Below are 21,497 nucleotides of genomic sequence, written 5' to 3' on the forward strand. Positions count from 1 at the left end.
AACACTTTGGCTTCCCATAGCTCAAGCCAGTGGCGTAGCGTGGGTTGTCAGCACCCGGGGCAAGGCAAGTAATTTGCGCCTCCTAACCCGTGGATTTGCGCCCCCTAACCCGTGGATTTGCCCTAACCCCAGATGTTGCGCCCGGTGCGGCCGGCCCCCCCTGCACCCCCCACGCTACCCCACTGGCTCAAGCTTATATCCTGTTCAATGTGCGCCACAGAATTCCTGCAGGCACACAATGCTCGGCTGTAAGGAAATGAAGTTGGTACACATAAAAGGTCCTGGTGACATTTCTCTGGGCTGTCATTCATAGAAATTAATTACCCCCTCTCCCCCCCCACCTCCAGTAAGAGAGAGTTCGGCCTGGTGGCAAAGCAACACGGTTGCCAACCAAAGTCAAGACAGGCAGTATTGGTTTTTTACAGAGAACAAAAGGAACCCCATGCAGGGCCATTGAGGCAAACTTCCCACAAAGAGGATGTTGGGCTCCATGAAATGCTACAAACCTCAGCCATGTAGCATCATCCCTTGGGAAGTTCTCCTGCACAAGCCCCCCTCCCCCATGGAAAAGCACACACAAGGGTCCTTACACAGGATAATTTCTGGCAGGTTGTGCCTCCAGTGGGAAAACTGGAGGGAACTGTCACTTGGGGTTTCACCCCACCAGCTCAAGGCTATAGCAAGTAGCCTGCTCCAGGCAGCCGGGTCCTGGGACTGGCTGCCTATCCAAGTAGGCTGAAAGACATCATTCACACTTGGGGTTCAAAACAGGCAGAGATCAAGTTTCAGAGCAGCAAATGTGAGAGGCTGAAGGCAGGTGCTTAGGCAAAGCCGGTGGGACTCAAGAAAACCCACTGGAAAAGTGGAAAAACGGGAGGTTGGCAACAAGGTTTTCACATCAAAGATGAGAATTATTATTATTATTATAAATTTCTGTACCAGCTTTTATCTGAATATCACAGGGTGATTTACAATATCAAAACACAAAAATACATACCATAATAACAAGCAAAATCTTACTCCAGTTTAAAAGGCCAAATATTGTTTAATTAGCCATAGGCCTTGGAGCAGAGGCATGATATAGCTTGTAATGAAGGTACCAGGTGAGCCTCTCTGGGGAGAGCATTCCACAAGTGGGGGGCCACTGCAGAAAAGGCCCATTATTGTCTTGCCACCCACTGGACTTTTCATCACAGAGGAGGCACACGAAGAAGGGACTGAGATGATGATTGCACGGTCAGGGTTTATATGGGGTTTATATGGGAAACGGCATTGAGGAATTGTGGTCCTGAGCCATTTTAAGACTTTATAGGTCAAAACCAGCACTTTGAACTGGGCCTGGAAACTAACTGGCAGACAGTGCAGTCAGGCCAGGATTGGTGTAAAATGCTCAAACCGTCTTGCCCTGGTGAGCAACTTGGCTGCCAAATTTGGCATCAGCTGAAGTTTCTAAACCATCTTCAGAGGCAGCTCCACATATAATGCGTTGCAATAATCTAACCTAGAGGTTACCAGAGCACAGACAACAGAACTTAGGCTAACCCTGTCCGGATAGGGGCACAGCTGGGCCACTAGCCAAAGTTAATGGGAGGCACTCTGCGCCAGCATGCTGTAGTGGTTAAGAGCAGTGGACTTGTAATCTGGTGAACCATGTTCGCTCCTCCGCTCCTCCACATGCAGCTGTTGGGTGACCTTGGGCTAGTCACACTTTTCTGAAGTCTCTCAGCCTCACTCACCTCACAGAGTGTTTGTTGTAATATACAGTCATACCTCAGGTTGCGTCCTCTTCAGGTTGCAGACTGCCGAAACCTGGAAGTACCAGAACGGGTTACTTCCGGGTTTTGGCAGTCACGCATGTGCAGAAGCGCCAAATCGCAACCCATGCGTGCACAGACGCAAGGTTGCAAACGCTGCGGGTTGCAAACGTGCATCCCACATGGATCACATTCACAAGCCAAGCGTAATAATGAAACAACAACACAAGACTCGGAACCACCACAAATTAATGAAAACATCGGAGAAAAACATCTAATTTTGCAGCAGCACATGAAATGGTGGCATATGACAGCAGGAAAATAACAATTTACCCATCAGTCACAGAAGATAAAACTCAAAATTACCACTCAAATATCAGGCTGTACCTGGCCCCTAAAGCTTTAAGGGTGCTGGGTGAGGGTCTCTGAGGAGGACATTCTAATAAAGGGGAGCCACAACTGAAAAGGGCACTTGCTTCTCCCCTGAAGGAGGGTGAGGCCAGTATACCTGAAGGAGCGTCTCCACCCCCATCATTCTACCTGGACACTGAGGTCCAGCATTGAGGGCCTTCTGGCAGTTCCCTCACTGCGAGAAGCCAAGTTACAGGGAACCAGGCAGAGGGCCTTCTCAGTAGTGGCACCCTCCCTGTTGAACACCAGATGTCAAAGAGAAGAACAACTACAGACTTTTAGAAGACATCTGAAGGCCTGTTTAGGGAAGCTTTTAATGTTTGATGTATTACAGTATTTTAATATTTTATTGGAAGCTGCCCAGAGTGGCTGGGGAAGCCCAGCCAGATGGGCGGGGTATAATTAATAAATTATTATTATTATTATTATTATTATTATTATTATTATTAGGCGGCACCCACAGGAAGACTTCTGGCATAATATTTTGGCAGGTTCATATAAGAGTAGCAAATTCTGTCCAGGAAGAGATATGTCTATAAAAAAGGAGCTAAATAAATACACATTTACTGTCACATCACCAGCTCCCTGCCTAGCCAAGAGCATTAAATTCAGAGTAAGCCTTCCCTCCCCCCGCCTACAGGTATTGGGGCAGATTACAGGTTAGGACATCTCGGTGGCTGTCCTAGCAGCCATGAAGTTATTGAAAAAGCAGTGGGAATATTGAGGTCCCCAAGAATGAGTGTGGGGTACTCAACAGCAAGCCTCACCTTTCTAAGACCACTTCTGTTAGCTGAAGATGCCTAGTCTGTCCTGATTAGCCAATATCAGATGCAAACACTGGTAGCCAGGTTTCCTGGAAGAGATGGGACCATGATGTCCTACAGTAGAAAGCCCTCCTGCCCCTTCTGCAAGCATGAGAGCTAGTGTGGCACAGTGGTTATGGTACTGGACTAGGACCTGGGAGAGACGGGAGTTGAAATCCCCACTTGGCCAGTCACTCACTCTCAGCCTAACCTACCTTGTTATGAGGATAAAATGGGGAAAAGGAGAACCATGTATGCCACCTTGAGCTCCTTGTAGCGAAGGTAGGATATAAATTAAACAAACAAACAAACACGGTAAACCAGAGGTTAAACTAACTCCTTTCCAGCTCTGGAAGCAGCAAGAGGAGCGTTCGTGTGACCCACCTACACACTACAACTGACACACTAATGTGTCGCAACGCACAGTTTGGAAAGTTCTGCTCTATTCTGTTATTGCTGTAAATAGGACTGTCAAAGGTAGAAGGGAACATTGCTCGGTAGTTATGAACTTCTGTCCAGCGTGGCAGCAGGCTGTTTTTGGACAATAAATACAATCAGATTGAAAAGGAAGCTTTGACTCATTTGGAACATGGAGGAAACAAGACGTTCTCAGAAAAGAAAAAAGAGCAGAGCAAGAATAGCAGACTAGGGGCAGAGCTAAGGGAAACATGCCTCCCAAAACCCATATTGTGTATACTTTAGATTTTCCATACATTTTAAACTAAAACGGTTTGGAAAAACAAATCTTGAGTTTCACTCAGTGCTGAAAAGCATAATTTGTTTGGGCTTCATCTGACTGAGGTAGATCTGAAACATGTGACTCAAGGGAAGGCAATGTCACGAGAAGCACCTGGGGTCTGGCTTGAGCCAGCGACAGGCCTAGAGATTCTGCTCATCACAAGAGGAATTTCATGTTGGTGTAAGTTGTTTCCCACTCACAGTCCTGGCCCAATTGCTAGCTTGTTGCTTAGAATGACAACAGTTATCCTTTGTTAATGCTAGGTGTTGTTGGCGTTAGGCATATGAAACTTACTACATGGTGGGCAGGATGAACCATTAGCAACATGGCTGGAGTGTGGCCAACTCAGCCCCAGAGAAGTACTGAAACCCTGTTAGGCCAGCTCTGGGTCGCTTGGTTCCTCAAAAAGTTGATGATTCATAGCTGAACTGTGTGAACTGTCTCTAATGGAATGAAAACCACTATGTCTGAGGGTCAGATAAGACCCAGATGGGCTTACCACCTTAAAACAAAAATCACATGCCTAGCTTGTTCATTAATAGGGTTGTTGGGGTGGATGTCTAATTTTAATTTTAGACGGGGCGAGATCTTAACCCCATACCTGCCTTTCCTCCCTTGGATCCATCACTACAAGCACTTGAAGCCCAGCTCACGCTGGGAAAAAAGCACAACTGGGAAAGTAAGGGGAAGCTTTTTTTATTTATTGTGATTCAGCAACCATGGCTGGCCTTCTCCCGTCAGTCATCACATCTAGTTTGGCCCTGATGTAATGTGAGGTGGGGACACAGAAGCCCTCTCCATTGGGTCTTGTGGTTTCTGCTGACCCGTTCACACGTCTAAGTTATCCACTTGCTGTTGCAGACATTAAGAAAGACAAACATCTTTCTTGGGAAAGAGAATCAGAGAATTGTAGGCTTGAAAGGGACACCAAGGATCATCTTGTTCAGAGCTTTCCAAACGTTGCATGTTGGTGACACACTTTTGAGACACACATCATTTCACGGCACAGTAATTCAGTTTTAACAGCAAACCGGAGGTTCAACTAACCCCTTTCCAGCCGTGAAAGCATTTGCGTGACACACCTACACATTGCAGTTACACAGTTTGGGTAACTCTGGCCTGGAGTCTGTTGTTTGACTTGCCTGCTATTCTGGCTCATGCCCACTAGAGTCCACTGACAGGTTGGAACATCCATTCCCCCAGATTTCTGCTCCACTGAAAAAGTGCCCACTAACTTTACAAACAAACTGGACGCTTACTTTTAAGCAGACCTTTGGGAGGTGGGGTGAGGGTGTTAGAGGAAAGCTACTCACTAGAGAAGATGATTTATGAGTCTATGGTGATCGTGTAGGGCATGTAGGCGTAAATGCAACCATTCTTTCTCAATCCCAACAACCTAAGTTTCAAGTACGTATAAACCACGCTGCCTCCTGTGCTCCTTGAAAGCAGGTTGTTTCCTTTCTTAAATTTCTTTATGAAATTGGATCAAATACCATAAACAAAACCTAGCCATATCTAGCACAAGTGGGGGAAGGAGGCAACTACCCTGTGAGTATAGGTCCAACCAAAAAATCATATTAGGCTTCCTCAAGGTGGAGTTAGATAGAGAATCATAGAATCTTACAGCTGGAAGGGACCCCAAGGGTCATCTAGTCCAACCCCCCGCAATGCAGGAATCTGTTTAAAACTCTGTTTAAAAACCTCCAAGCAAGGCGAGTCCACCACCTCTTGTTCCACTGTTGAACAGCTGTTACTGTCAGAAAGTTTTTCCAAATGTTTAGTCGGAATCTCCTTTCTTGCAACTTGAGGACATTGGTTCAAGTCCTACCCTCTAGAGCAGGAGAAAACAAGCATGCTTCCTCTGCCATGTGACAGCCCTTAAGATATTTGAAGATGGCTATTTCAGTCTCCTCTTTTCCAGGCTAAACCCAGCTCCTCCAAGTGCTCTTCATAAGGCTTTGTTTCCAGACCCTTGATCATCTTGATTGTCCTCCTCTGCATGCGTTGCACCTTGCCAACATCCTTTTTTTTTTTTTCCGGGCTGCAGATACTTTTATTTTTTTTTAATAATTTTTTTATTAATTTCCAAATTTTTAACAAACACAAAAACAACATAAAAAACAAACATAAAAAGTCATACTTTCTTTACCTCATTTCCATAAGCCTCTTTTCCCGGACTTCCCCATACCTTCCCCTTTTTGCATCCTTTATTTTAAACAATTGTTCAGCAACCCTTCTTAGCCAATTAAATATAAATTCATTCTCCTTTTCAATTTCTCCCTAAACTTAACACGATTTATCGCTGCAATTCTACGTCTTCCTCTCCCTCTGCATTTTAGCACTCCTCAATTTTTGCCAACATCCTTCTTAAACCGTGGTGTCCAGAACTGGACACAGTATTCCAGATGTGGTCTGACCAAGGCAGAACAGAGTGGTACTCTTACTTCCCTTGATCTGAACACTAAGCCTAGAATAGCATTAGCTTTTTTTGCTGCTGTATCACTTTTGATTCATGTTAAGCTTGTGGTCCACCAAGACCCCTATATATCCTTTTCACATGTACTGTACTGCTAGTAAGCCAGGTGTCTCCCATCTATATAGTTGTGATTGAAATTTTTAAAAAGGGATTAGTTACATTAACAATGGTTGATAGGTTACTAGGGAGAGGGATACTGCCTTCATGCCATCATTCCAGGGGCTTTCCACAGACATCAAAGTGGACATCATGGGAAAAGAGAAGAAGAAGAAGAAGTAGAAGCAGAGGAGTTTGGATTTGATATCCCGCCTTTCACTCCCCTTCAGAAGTCTCAAAGCGGCTAACATTCTCCTTTCCCTTCCTCCCCCACAACAAACACTCTGTGAGGTGAGTGGGGCTGAGAGACTTCAGAGAAGTGTGACTAGGCCAAGGTCACCCAGCAGCTGCATGTGGAGGAGCAGAGATGCAAACCCGGTTCCCCAGATTACGTGTCTACCGCTCTTAACCACTACACCACACTGGCTCTCCTACACCACACTGGCTCTAGGATGTGGGACTAGAAGCCTTTAGCTTCTTACAATGTTAGCCACAATAGCTGATGGAGCCTCTATTTCCAGAGGCCATCTGGCTATCTGATATTGGAGATAAACAGCTGGGGAACATTGTTGCCTTCAGTTTCTTGTGAGTGCCCTGGAGGTGTCTGGATGGTGGGCCTTTGGTCTCATCCAGAAGGGCCCTTCTTAGGTTCCTATAGAAAGTGGCTATCACCAGCTATTACTGGATTATTTGCCATGGTAGATAGATAAAACCTCTATGTACAGAGACGGTTCACCTCTGAAAATGAGTTCTAGCTTCCTGGAGGCATCTGATGTATATGCTGGACTGAGGTCTCCTGGTCCAATTCAACAGAGCTTAAATTGCAGGGGGCGGGGGATACAGTGTACTTTAGAAGCTGTTGCTGTGGTTACCTTTTTAATACACATCTGTTACTCTTGCATGTCAACCTCTTGTTTCTCTATTTGTAGAGATGCTCCGACTCTGGGGATGCTGCAGCAGGCAAGTTGCCATCAGCCACTTCCTCCTTCCTTGAGAGCTTGCAAAAGAAGTCTCCTTGGACTCCAGATCTGTCCCAAATGCTACAAAACTCCTGTTCTTAAGCAGAGCCGTAGCTAGGTGATCTTGCACCCCTGGCAGAACTGTCCAGATTGCGACCCCTAGCCACAGACAAATTAGCTCTTCTTTCTGCCTCTCCCCCAAACACCCCCCCCCCCATTCAATTCACCCTCTATTTAAAACCTTTTCTTTTTATTTATAGACATATTTATGGACATGTTTTTTTAAGCCGATTTTGCACACACACCCCCCCCCCCCCGCCTGCATCCCTGGTGGGGGCCCACCTCACCACCCCCTAGCTATGGCCCTGCTTGCTGTCAGCCATGGCCAGGAAAGCGTTCTTCTTGAGACTGGTTATAACCTGTAAAAGGTTATAATTAGGGTCTTCAGCCTGATACATCTGTTTGAGGATGCACATGTCGTGTCAAATTAGATGTGACGAGTCCAAGCACATTTTTATAAAAAAATGTTGTGCTTTAGAAAGTAAAATGGATTAAATGTTCTGGAGAGATTGTAGTTCTTTTGTGGCAACGAGAGAATGTGAGGAGTGGGGGCACTCTCTTTTCTAGAGGCCCTGCTTTTGGTGTATGGAAATTTACAACTGAAGCTTTTCCCTTCATGGATATAAATGGTGGGGAAAACTTCACGTGTCTGAAGTTAATGTAAAGGAATGCTCCTCAATACTGAAGGCCCTGCCAGGCAGGAACTGAAATCAAGATAGACTGAAATCAAGATACATTATGTCGACAGCATCCCCTTAATCCACCAAGCTTGTAACTCCGTCAGCAAAGGAAATGAGATTTGTCTGTGTGGCGTTCGTACAGAGCCCCCGGTCGTTTCACGGACTATTGACCTGTATACCACTGCTTTATTCTTCCGCTGCCACCAACCAGGTTTCTTCTGCTGAAATACTGAGTCTCAGTCAGGTTGTAAAGTCAACAACGAAGATTAAAGTTTATTGAAGAACAAACAAGTTTTTAAAATATTCAGAAAGGTTTCTCAAATGCGCACCCTTAACTAGATGTGGCACTATCTCACACTGTCACACTCTTCTCTCTCAGTTCTATCCCTGTCTCTCACTCTAGCTGTCACAACTGCTATGTTCGTCTTACTGGCTCTGTCTGTCTCTGACTCCTCTATCTCCCCATGGTAAAACCCCTGGGCTGAGCCTCAAAACCAGGTAGGCTCCGCCTCTGAGCTTTCTCATGGGTCAATCTACATTAACCATTTCCACCACCCCCCCCCCGTACAAACAAAATCACAAGGAATGGGTAAATGCCACAGTCTGGAATTACTTGTCTTTGAGAAACCCATGCTGGGTCTTAGGAATCACAGCATTCTTTTCTAAATGCTCACAAACTGTGGTGTTTGCCCGTTCTTTTTAAAATGTCTGTACAGGGGGAGAGAAAGAGTTAATAGGTAGACCAATAGAAAAGCCAAAGGCGGAGCCTACCTGTTCATAAAAGGGCTAAGCCCGACGTTTGGGTTGGTTGGTTTTAGTTGGCTGGGAAAGGCAGTTGAGAAAGCAGTTGGCAGACAGTTGGAAATAGACAGTTAGTGCGGTTGGTTCTTGTGTGAGGGAAGGTAGAAGAGTTAGAGACAGGATAAAATAAGACCAAGAAGGTAAAGAGTAACAATGTTTTGAATGCAGTTGAAGTTTATTTGTGTTTGCAATAAACTACACTCTTCTTTGTTAACTTAAGAACCTGACTGAGACTACCATATTTTTCGCTCCATAAGACGCACTTTTTTCTTCCTAAAAAGTAAGGGGAAATGTCTGTACGTCTTATGGAGCGAATGCGTGCTCCCTGGAGCCAAATTGCCCAGGGACGAAAAGCAGATCATGCTTTTTTTTTTAAAAAAAAAAAAAAGAGGGAAGTGGGAGTTTAAAGGAAGCAGCTGATCGGAAAGCGAGGGAGGAAGATAAGGGACGCTAGAGATAAAGCAGGCTGCCTGGGAGGGGGGAGGTAAAAGCCCATGGATCCTCAGGATTTTTGCACTAGGTCACCCCAAATTCACCATCAGATCACATAGAATGTCCATGGCTACAGCCTGCACCACAAAAATCATACATCCACTGTTTTGTTCAGAAATGTTTTTTTCTTGTTTTCCTCCTCTAAAAACTAGGTGTGTGTTATGGTCAGGAGCGTTTTATGGAGCGAAAAATATGGTGAGTGATTTACTGGGGAGGACCTGGTTGGTGGCAGCGGATTAGTGGTGTACAGGTCAATAGTCCGTGAGACGACCAGGGGCTCTGTACGAATGCCACACAGACTGAGTGGGCTGCTTGGCTGCTTCTGCGCCACTTTTGGGACAAGGGAGGTTTGAGAGGGTGGGATGGGGTGACCCCTTCTCTTACAGAAAGGGTGGGGGCTGCCCCCTATCTTGGGTTGGGGGGACTGAGCAGCAGGCTGCTCCTTCTTTTGGTGTGAAGAGGGTTTGGGGACGGCCCTTTCTATTAGGGTGGCATGAGGGCTGCTCCTTCTGTTGAGGGGGTGCTCCTGGTGGAATCTGCCCCCTTATCCCCTGGGGTGGGGCTGTGGTGTTAGCTGGCCTTTCCCTCGTGGGGAGGGGGGACCTGGGAAAGGGAGCGAGTCAGGAGGAGCTGCTTGCCCTCAGGGTCTTCCAGACACCCTCTGGGCTGAAAGGGAAAGAAAAAGAGAGGGACATTTCATTCATTCATAAAATTATTTCTGTACTGCTTTGTCTCTCTCTCTCACACACACATATTCATTCATGGAAGCTGTTTACAGCATTCCAAGCCATAGAAGGATTAAAGACAGGCATGCATTAACCCTTTGTGGAGGGCTGTGTCATCCTCTTGTCATGAATATAATACATGGGGATAAGTGCATGCTTGCATGTATACAGAAGCACAAACACAGCCCCATATGCCAAGAAAGCACTACAGAAAAATGGCAGTAGCTCTTTGAATTTTAAATCCCCTTAGGAAACAGCAGCCTCTATAGAAAAAACTGTGTCAGTAGGAGGCTGGGCTCTGCAAAAGGGCTTGTCAACACCTCATCCATCAAACAGCAGGGGGCAAAGCAGAGACACACACCTTGTGGAAGTTATTAAATGTGTTTACTAAAGGTACATACTGCCCTTAATCCACAGATCACAGAGTGTCGACGACATAAAAATGCAATATAAAAGCACAAAATACATGACAAGAACAAAAAATAAACAAACCTATAACCCACCCCCATATAATAACATTATTAATTAAAGCCTATAAACTCTCTTTTATGAATAAAAAAACCACTGTAAATGTTTGAATAAAATGTTTTGTGCTGGCCAGATGAGGGGCAGCCACAATCCCCTGAGTGTAACAGCACATGCTTGACCTTTCCAACAAACTGTCAATGGGAAATACTAGACCTAACAAAAGACCTAAATAAAGCTATCTACCCAAAAATATTCTAACATTGGCCCCAGAGGTGAAAGAGACACTTTGACTGGTCAGGGACTTGAACTAGTCAAGAAAGTTGTGATTCCCCACCGGCACTTTAAAAAAGTAATGTCTTCCTGCCTTTCTTTTGAACAGCAGCAAAGATCTATCACAAACTCAGGAGCGGAGAAGAGTCAAATAAGCCTAATCAGAGTGATGATTTAACCCAAGAAAAGCAGAACCACCATAAAAAGATTAAGGTGTCTACTCAAACAATTTAAGTGACTCCCTACCAGAATAAGCCAATCCCCAAACAGCTGGCCCCAGACCAATTTGACTGGGTGGAAACAGCAGAAGAAGAATTGATATCCTCCTTCCTCAAACCCCCTGATGAAGAACAACACAGGATTATGGACAAATTAGAGCTACCATTTAAATTGAGACATTTACGGACATGTACCCAGCCCAATTTTGAAGGAACAGATTCAATTGCCACAATTCAAAAACTGATTTTAAGATCACTGTTGAGGCAGAGGCTGAAAATATCCCTGTTAGACACAGAATAAAAATCCTTGCTCTGGCAAAGAATTACTAGCCAACAGATATCTAGAACGACACGAACTGGGTAGCCCATTGGAATCAGCATAAGACATGGATGCTGAAGAGCATGAGAAGATGCAAACTGCTCAATTTCGCAATAGCAGCGTTTTTTGGGCACCACAGGTTGTTTAGATCAGACAGATTAGAAGTAAAGCACACGAAGAGTCGGACACGACTAAACGACTAAACAACAACAACAACAAAACCACACTGAGCATTCACTACATATCTTGTCATGGAACTTGGCAGGGTGGATAAACAGATTTGTTGATCCTGAATTTATTACTTATATGCAATCATTTGATTTACTGTGCCTACAAGAAACTCGGCGAACAGGTACCACCAGCATCCATTTACAAGACTTTAAAATAGTGTTCTGCCCAGCAGTTAAAACAGGTAAATACGAATGTGGAAGTGGCGGTGTGGCTGTCCTCTCTCTTGCAACACACAAATGGATATAAAGGAGCTGAAATTAACAAATAATGATTATATCCGGACAGTATCAGTAAACCTTCCTAAAATGAATTCATGTATCTGCTTAAATGTATACAGTGGTACCTCAGGTTAAGAACTTTATTTGTTCTGGAGGTCTGTTCTTAACCTGAAACTGTTCTTAACCTGAGGTACCACTTTAGCTAATGGGGCCTCTCGCTGCTGCTGCCACTGCGCAATTTCTGTTCTGATCCTGAAGCAAAGTTCTTAACCCGAGGTACTATTTCTGGGTTAGTGGAGTCTGTAACCTGAAGCGTCTATAACCTGAAGCGTCTGTAACCCAAGGTACCGCTGTATATCCCTCCTAAACACAGTGCTTTTTTCTGGGGGTACGCAGGGGTACCCCTAAACATTTTCTGAATCTTTATACTTTTGTCCATTTACTGCATTTATTTTCCCCGATTTGAACTATAAAATGGTGATTTTCTTGAGTCAAAATGAGAGTACCCCTAAACATTTTTTTTAGAAAAAAAGCACTGCCTAAACACATAAACCATGATGCAAAACAACTCTGGCAGGATCTAGAACAAGTTCTACAATGTATTGAGACAAAATTCCCAACAACAGAGGTATTGTTATGTGGGCATTTTAATATGAGAAGGGGGGGGGGGGGGATAATGACCTAATAAGTAAAGCTGTTGCCCTAGATGAGGACAATATTAACACCACAGACATATCCTCACAAAATAGGATCATCTATCAATTTGGGCAATATGCTTATATATTCCAGAATGGGGGCAGTATGGTAGATTACATATTTGTGTCATATGCTGTTTATTCAAAAATCCAATTATTTTAAGTGGAAGATAGGGCAGATAGTGATCCCCTTTCATTGGTGGCCCAGGTAGGTCACTTAAAGAGTAGCAAAGGCCCCACTGTCATTCATCCAATGCAGGGAGTAAACTGCGGTCCTCTATTGGACACCAGATGCTGCAGCAGGCTGTGCAGCCAAAAACCTCCCTCAAGAAGAGGTCTGCAGTTTCTCTGGCCAAGGGAAGGCCAGTGCAAGGGACAAAATGCACCATCTTGGTCAAGGTATCCACCACTACCAAAATGGTAGTGGCCCTGGGATGGAGGCAGGTCCGTGATAACATCCAGTCTGCCAGAGCTGTTCAGGAATTGGTAGAGGTAGAAGGTGTCCTGCCAGCTTGCCAGAACCGTCTTTAGTCCGATGACAGACTGGGCAGGAGGCCACATATTGCTCCACCCTGACCCAAAGATGAGGCCACCAAAAGTCCCAGCAAATGAAGTTTTGAAATGTCCGAAGTGCCCTGCCGGAAGACTGTCATGGCATAACCACAGAAAAATTCCCTGCTGTGGACCAGGAGGCACATAATAACGGAACCAAAAAAGAAGCACGTCCTGGTACAGAGTCCAATGGCAAGGAGTGTGTCCAGCCCATTCAGGCAATTCTTGCTGCTGGTGCTGCAAATAGGCATCCTGCTGTTGTTGCTCATGCAGCTCCCACAGAAAGTCCCCAGGAACTTGGGCCATAGCAAAGCTGACAGGAGGCAAGACCGTGGCTGTATCATCAGACCGCTCATACTCCGGCTTCCTAGACAGGGTATCAGCCTGCTGGTTCTGGCTGCGGGGAATATAGATGACATTGAAATTGAAGAACTGGGACCACCGGATCTGGCGCTGATTCAGCTTCTTGGCTGGCTGGAGATGGTCTGATGGAGGTTCTGATGGTCTGTCTGATCTTCAACCAGATAACGGGCCCCCTCTAACAAATGATGCCACATCTCAAAGGCCACTTCGACAGCCAATAGTTCCTCGTCCCAAATGTCATAATTCCGCTCTGCCAGTTGAAGTTTTCGGGAGTAGTATCCACAGGGGTAGAACGTTGAAGGCTGTGGGTTGGCCTGCAGTAGCACTGCCCCTACCGCAACATCTGAGACATCACTTTCCACCACAAACGGCCGTGCCGGGTCTGGTTGCCGAAGGATGGGTTGTGAAGCAAACACAGCCTTCAAGGCGTCTAATGCCTCCTGAGCCACACCGGCGCAGACAAACACAGCCCTTTTCCAAAGGAGGGCGGTAGAGGTACTGTCACCTGAGCAAAGTGCAGGGTGAACGAAGAATAGTAGTTTGCATATCCCAGCAGGTGCTGCACCTCCTTGGGGTTATGGGGAGGCTGCCAGAACAAAATAGTCTCCACCTTGCCAGGGTCCATGGCAGTGCCATCAGCCGAAATGTGATGGCCTAGGAAGTCAATGGTGGGCTTGTCAAACTCGCACTACGAGAGGTTGGAGAACAGGCAATGCTCTTGTAATCTCTGCAGCAGGGTGTATACATACTGCTCATGGTCAGTGGCTGAAGAGGAGTGGATCAGGATGTTGTCAAAGTAAACAAAGCAGTCAGGGAGGTCCTGGAACACATCATTCATGAAATGTTGGAAGACCAGGCACGTTGGTCAGTGGCTGAAGGGAATTACGGTGTACTCAAAGTGCCCATATTGTGTCCGAAATGCTGTCTTCCATCCATTACCCTCACAGATGTGCACCAGGTTATAGGCTCCCTGCAAGTCCAGCTTGGTGAATAGTGTGGCCCCCCACAGCCGCTCCAAAATTTCAGCAATGAAGGGAAGTGAGTATCAATTATGGATGGTAACCTGGTTTAAACACCAGTTATCATCGCAAAGCCGCAACTCCCCCAACTTACTCACAAATCATACAGAATCAGCAGCTGGTGAGAAAGAGGGTTATATAAAACATCTCTGCAGATTCTTGGTAATAATGAACTCGTGTAACGTGGCCCATTCAGGTTCCAACAAAGGGTAGATACAGGTTACTGGAATTTGAGCCCCAGGAATCAGGTTGATAGGACAGTTGTAGGGTCAATGAGGTGGCAAGAGGTCTGCTTCTGTTTCACTGAACACATCAGCAAACTCGGCATACTCAGCAGGCAGGTCGGCAAGCCCATCCTTCTCCATTCCTGCTGCCAAGGCTGCTAGGGCCAAACAGACATGGCCCATGCAGCCCGGGACACCAAAGCTGATTGTCCTCTGGGACCAACTGATGTGGGGATCATGGGCTTCCAACCACTCCAGGCCGAACACAATGGGGAAATGGAGTGCAGAAGCCAAATAAAACTCCGCCTCCTCACTATGAGTCCCCACCTGCAGCTGCAGCTTGTCCACTGCCCAAGTCACCAGTCCCAAGGCCAAAAGCTGGCCATCAATTGTTTCCACCACAAGAGGTGACTGGGGATTCCCTGCCAGGTTGCAAAATCCATGGCCATGAAGTTGGCCATAGCCCCTGAATCGATCATGGCCCAGGTCTACAGGGCTGGTCTCCCTCTCTGCATCTCCTTTCATTGTCAACTGCCATCAAATGAGGGCAGATTCCCCCTATTTGCAGTGACTCCTCAGCAGGAGGCACTTCTGGAGCGGGTTGGGGCACGGCACCCCCTGGAGAAGGTGCCACCAGATGGGTCCTGTTGGCACTGTTGTAGGCATTGAGCAATCCTGAGGCACAGGTGAATCAGGTTTTGCAGGCACTCTGTGGGGGCCAGTTTGTTTAGAACTGGGTCTGAAAGCCCTTCTTGAAACTGGTCCACTAGAGCTGCCTGATTCCAAGCCAATTCCTGTGTTAGCAGCTGAAATTCACTGGCATACTTCCCCACCGACTGATTTCTCTGTTTCAGCTTCCAGATCAGGCAGTTGGCAGTCTGGGTCCTGACGGGGTCCATGGACACGGCCTGGAGTTGTTGCCTAAGGTGTCAAAATCGGCCAGCAATGGACTCTCTTGTGGCAGCTTTCGGATAGCAGGCTGATGATGAACCCCACTTTATGCCCATATGTCGGAAAGTCCTCAGCCCGTAAACTGAGGACAACTGGAACTGACCCCAAAAGTCTGGGAACTTTGCTGGGGACCCATCCTACTTCTCAGGGCCAGCATGGGAAAAGAGCCCCCCAGGAACAGTGTCCAACCAGCAGCTGAGAAGGCCCCTTCCGTGAGCTCAGTCTCCTCTTCTCACACAGCTTACTTGGATGACACGCCGGAACCGAGCATCCCTCTGCTGCTTCGTTTTAAGAATCTCCAGGGCCCTGGCCTGCTGCAAGCTGCTTTTGAGGATGGCCTGCCAGAGCTCCTCGCTTGTAGCCAATAAATATAAGGAACCACAGAAAGAGGGGGAAGGAAGTCAAGGTTCGAAATGTTAGAATTATAGTTGAACTATTGTTGTAATATAAATTAAAATTTAAAAAAAATAAAAACTCACCTAACTCTGTGCCAAGTCACAACAACTTTTTAAACAGACAAAAGGCACCGCCAGTTACTTCTTATTTTGCAAAGAGTGCAGAGCTGATCCCCAGGGCTGCTCTCCTGCAGATGACTAACAAGGTCTTCTGATCCACTTTCCACATTGGACAGCAAGTGGCTGATTCTGGCTACTCCTGATCAGAGCCAGGATAAACTCCTGGCCAGTCACCCAGTGTTATGATGCTAAATTACCCTGAAGTTTTCTCCATCAAGCCTCCCCGAACCTGGTTCCCTCCAGATGTTGCAATGGGACTCCAACTGTTGCAATTTGGATGGTGACAAAAAGGGAAACTCAGAAAATTCATCAGAAAACTCCCTGGGAAAATTGCTGGCTCATGTAACACAGCATGGGAGTTAGAAAGGTCAAATAACCAAGGAGCATCTTTAAAAACTAGGAATGTGGTGGGGGCACAAATCTTCAGGATGCCTCCCCCCTTTCCCATGACTTTACCTTCTACGCCACCAGCGGCACATTATGAAAAAGATCTTCAGAGCCAGAAAGACCACAAAAAGTTTTCAAGACCACAAAAGTAGGGTCGCTGCTTTATGGGCTGCTAACTGATCCAACTGGCTTTCAACTGACCCAAGCCTCCTAGAACTCACCTGGCCTCCTAGGAAACAAAACATTCCACAGGATTCCCCAGCTGGTTGTGAGGTCAGAGCCTGGCCAAGGACTGGAGCCAATGGGCTCTGGGCCCCAGGAACGCTCTCTCTGCCAGGCCCATGGCACACTGGACGACTTCAGGCAGCTGCCAAGCATCTGGCCCAGCCCTGCATTTACCCCCAAGCAGAAGGCTCAGGCAGCTGGATCTAGGCTCTCTTTAAGAGTTTCCCCAAACCCTCCCAGCTTTGCATCCCTCTGGATAATCGAGAAAATAAGGCAGGCCAGGACTGTGGTCCAGTTTCTGGCATCTCCTTAAAACTCACCTGTTTGCCCAGGTGTTGTTGGCTGGCTAGTGGTCCATCATTTGGTCACGGTGTATTAAATCTTCTTAAAAAAAGGGGGGGGGCTTCATTGTATTATGGAGCCACCTTCTCTCTGCCTGGGTGCTCACCCACATTTGCCACCTCCAGGCATCTTTTTAAAACATGTCTGTGCACCTATATGCCTTTCTTGGTGCTTTATTGTATTATTACACGAAAACTCCGTATTTTCTCCAAGGAACTCAAAGTGGTGTACAAGATGCAATTCCTCTCTCCAAATTATCCTCACAACAACCCTGTGAGGTAGGCTAGGCTGAGAGCCCCAAACCTGGTCCAAGGTCAGCCAGGGAGCTTGATAGCCAAGAGGGGACTTGAACCCTGGACACCTGGATCCTAGTCTGGTCTGGACACCGCAGTGTATTAACAACTTGGATGGGTTTAAAGGAGGATCAGACAATGAAGGAGAAGGCAAACAGTGACTACTAGCCATGGTTGCAAAGTTTTGCCATCGCAATCAGTAACGCTTTGGAAGAGGGCCAAATTATTCAGGGGTGTTACCTATGGCAGAACCAATCAACAGTATGGGGAAATACAGTGGTATCTCAGGTTACATACTCTTCAGGTTATAGACTCCGCTAACCCAGAAATAGTGCTTCAGGTTAAGAACTTTGCTTCAGGATGAGAACAGAAATCGTGCTCTGGCGGTGCAGCGGCAGCAGGAGGCCCCATTAGCTAAAGTGGTACTTCAGGTTAAGAGCAGTTTCAGGTTAAGTACGGACCTCTGGAACGAATTAAGTACTTAACCCGAGGTACCACTGTATTTCAAGCGAGAGGGCTTTATATTAAGGAACACTTCTTGTTTTGGCCGGGGAGGGGGGGACTTTTCTATCCCTCTGTAAGTTGTCTTAAATCTTTTTTTTTAAATGATATTTATTAAAGTTTCAAGAATTACAAAAAGAAAAAATGAACATACCACGTTAAACAAAAACCAAGCAACACACCACAATATAAAAAAGGAAAAAAAAAAACACCAGAAAAATAAAACCCATTAAACTAAAACAAAATTAGAAAAAAGAAAAGGCATCAAATCTCCTTTCTATTCTTTCATTGGCTTGTTTCCTTGACCTCCTCCCACCTCCCTTTTTTGTATTCTAGGTCGATTATCTATTTCAGCAAATCCTTTCCCTCTTTTAAAATTTTTGTCCTGTAAATTGTCTTAATATGATGTAATTTTACTTTACCTCCTTTTCACCAATTAACAGTCAGTTATTCCCAAATCCTTTATATCATTCCTGCTAAAATCATATATTATTATTCCAAGTAAGTTGTCTTAAATCTTTTTGCTTGGGGGGTGGGCTTCCTTTCCTTGCGCAACAGCAATGCTGGCTTCGAAGAGGGAGAGTGGAAGGACCTGGCCCCCGGCCTACCTCACAGGGTCGTTGTGAGGAAAACGGAACGAAACAATACCAGCCATCCAAAAGCTGCACCAAAGCGGCTCGCCTGAGAGAGGGAGGGCAGGACTGTAATGCGCGGACCGGGCAGTAGGCTCCCGCCTGGCGCTCGTGCAGCGCGCAGCAGCCTCCCTCAGCAGAGCCGCCCGCCTGCGCTGGCTCCACGCCGGGCTCCCCCTCAGGAAAGGGCGCGCAGGCTGGGCGGGCCGGCGCCGCTTCGGCCTTGTATGGGAAACGAGGCGCGGCCGGCGGGAGGAGCCCGGAGGGGAGGCGCCGCCCAGCTCCACTCGCGCCGGCTCCAAAGTTCCCTCAGGACTCGGCGGCGGCGGCGGCGGCAGCTGGCTGTGTGATGGCGCGGGCGCCCCGCCGGCCTCCCCACCGCCGCGCTCGGGCCGGAGCGCCTTAAGCCCAGCCTGCCAGTGAGCGAGACAGCAGCCGGAGCCGGAGCGCAGCCGGCCAGCCAGCCAGCCAGCGAGCGAGCCATGGTGAGTGAGGCGTCCCGAGAGCGCCGGCCTCGCTGGGCCTCGGCCGCGGGGGACCAGGGGCACTCGGCTCGTAGCGCGCGCGCGCGGCCTCTTCGCGCCCGGAGCCGGGCGGAGGACCCAAGCCTCCCCTGCCGCCCTCGCCGCCCGGTTCGGGGCCCAAATCGGAAAGTCGCGGGCGAGGAAGTTCGCTTGGTTCTGCAAGAGCGGAGAAGCTCCGAAGCTCTGTTTGCAGCCGGGGCGGAGGGAAAGCCAGAGAAATATAGACATCACACGCCCACCGAAGATATTCTTGTCTTTTGCACTTTGCAATTAACCCCCCCCCCAAAAAAAAAAAACCCGGGCAGTTAGTTACTCAGGAAAAAGCCTCCTCGGATTTGCGCCCATTTGTTTCTCTCCCTCTCGGTTGGAGTGGATTGTGGCCCATGGAAGCTTTTGCGCCGCGGTGTAGTTTTGTGTCTATAACGTCCTTGGCGTATTTCGCTGTTTAGAGCTCCGCGAGGCGGAGTGAATGTTGGCCAGGCCCTTCTCGCGAGGAGCCGACCGTGTAAAATCAGCAGGGGGCCAAGGAGCTGCTGGCAACCCCTTGGCCGGGGGTGCAGTAGGAAAACTGCTAGCCCATGGGGCAAGCTAAGCAGGGTTCTGTATGGTTTCAAACTGGATGAAGGATGGCATGTTGAGATTGCAGGGGGTTGGATTAGATGATGCTTGGGGTCCCTTCCATCTCTACAGTTCCATGTTTGCCTCTTGAGAATCAGTGTCCGCCTTAGGAAGCAGGCCCTTGGTCTTGTGCTCTGGCTTTCCCAAACGCACATCAGTTCCTGGCAGCATGGCCTGGGGCTGGAGTTAGCGCTGCTGTGCTGGCTGGGCTGATGCAAGTTGTAGTCCAACAACACCTTTTCTCATCATATACCTTCCAAAATTTCTCCAGTGAAAATAGGGACATCCCATTCCATAATGATAATTTTACTATTTATATCCCACACATCTTATTGGGTTGCCCCAGCACTCTGGGCAGCTTCCAACATATATTTAAAACATAATAAAACAGTAAACTTTTTTTTTTAAAAAAACCCTCTGTATACAGGATTGCCTTCAGACGGCTCACAGGTTGGATAACTCTTTACTCCAACATTTCTCCAATGAAAATAGGGACATCCTGAGAAAAAGCGAGACATTCCGGGATCAAATCAGAAACAGGAACGGCTTCTCTAATTCAGGGACGTCCCTGGAAAATAGGGACACTTGGAGGGTTTGCCATCAGATTTATTTTGTTGACTGTGATCGGTCCCCCCTGCAGCCTGGTGCCCTGGTTTGTGAAGACTGGACTAGGAGTTTCTGGAGCTACTTTTGTGCTTTTTTGAAGGAGGAGGGGTGTCAGTGTGTGGGAGGGTGCTGGGGAACATCTGCTCTGAATTTCCATGGGGGGTGGTTAGCCTGGCATGAGAAGGAAGTGGAGAGCTGCTTTACCACCCAAATTACTCATGCTACAACTTATTCAGCAGATGTGTGGGCCTCTGCTGCCATCCTCCTTCAATGCCTTGCTGGATCCTTTCCAGAAAGGAGATCCTTGTTCACATGCTGTGCTTTCTCTGTTTACTTCTGCTTCGTTACTGCCTACCATGAGGATTTTGGCCATATGTAAGTGTCTCAGAATGGGAGAGATGCGTAAGATCCAGTCTTACTATGGAAAGTTCTCCTGCACAAGTTCCATTGTGCTGCAACTCTGATTCATTTCAATGGGGCTTGTGCAGGAGAATTTTCTGCAGAATTGCGTCTAGAGGGGCGGTGGTGGAGAAGTGCCCCTTGGATTTCTCACCTCTTGGCATCAAAATGTTCTCGGCAGGCCCATAAGCTCCAGAACATGCTCTCCTGGCTCTTGGCTTCCTCTTTTGTGTTCTCTTGCATTACTTCTCTTTATCCTCTGCTCAATACTTCTGGAAGGATGTCCCCAAATTTTCTTTGGTTTTTGCAGTCTGACTCTGTTCTGGGTGTTCTGCTGATTTGCAAGGCTGTTGGTCTTCCCAGTGACTTCTGGGTTTCTGATGACCACCCACTAGTGGAATGGATACCTCTGCCTGCCTTTTCATTGTCCTTTAGAAATTGATGATGGTGCCGTTTTCAGAGCTGTCCATTCTATTTCCTCTCCTTTCTCTGAGCCAGTGCCAGTTTCTTAAGCATGTAGAAGTCTCCATCTCTTCTCTCCAAGGGTACTGAACTTGGAGGCCAGGGCTAAGCCACATGTTGGTGATGATGGCCCAGCTTTTGGTGAGGCAACTGTCACTATTTTTGTGCTTTAAAGAGGCTCTGGTTTGCTTGCAGCTTCTCCTCCTTATAGCACAAGGTGGGTGGAAAGGAGGAAGGAAGCACAATTCACTAGTTGGATGGGTTACCTAGAGAGCTCTTTGTTTACCACATGAAAGCAAAAGTCAGAGAGCCTGGAGGTGGAGCTGGCAGGATTCCTGCATATGTAAGAAGGTGCTTGGTGTCCTCAAGGCTCAAATGAATGCCTTTCTTGAATGCTGGGCGTTGGCATAGTTACAAGGTTAGCTGGACTGTCTTGGCTTGAGGTGGAGGGTGCATGACGTGAAGGCAT

At 47.2% G+C, this 21,497-nt stretch overlaps 1 protein-coding gene and 1 long non-coding RNA gene across 2 annotated transcripts in view; both read left to right on the forward strand.

Annotated features, from left to right (window-relative positions):
- The first annotated feature begins 7,633 nt into the window (after positions 1 to 7,633).
- Positions 7,634 to 11,447, forward strand: LOC307203061. Its single transcript, XR_013833118.1, has 3 exons — positions 7,634 to 8,919; positions 9,424 to 9,638; positions 9,770 to 11,447. It is a non-coding gene; the product is annotated as an uncharacterized lncRNA (long non-coding RNA).
- A 7,297-nt stretch (positions 11,448 to 18,744) lies between these two features.
- Positions 18,745 to 21,497, forward strand: part of MYO1E (myosin IE) — a 110,124-nt gene continuing 107,371 nt past the window's right edge. Inside the window, 1 exon segment of the mRNA XM_079953186.1 lies at positions 18,745 to 18,904. Coding sequence (XP_079809312.1) covers positions 18,902 to 18,904 — 3 coding nt within the window. The 5' untranslated portion in view covers positions 18,745 to 18,901.

This window comes from Podarcis cretensis, assembly GCF_951804945.1.
Source record: "Podarcis cretensis genome assembly, chromosome: 14".
Classification (NCBI taxonomy): domain Eukaryota; kingdom Metazoa; phylum Chordata; class Lepidosauria; order Squamata; family Lacertidae; genus Podarcis; species Podarcis cretensis.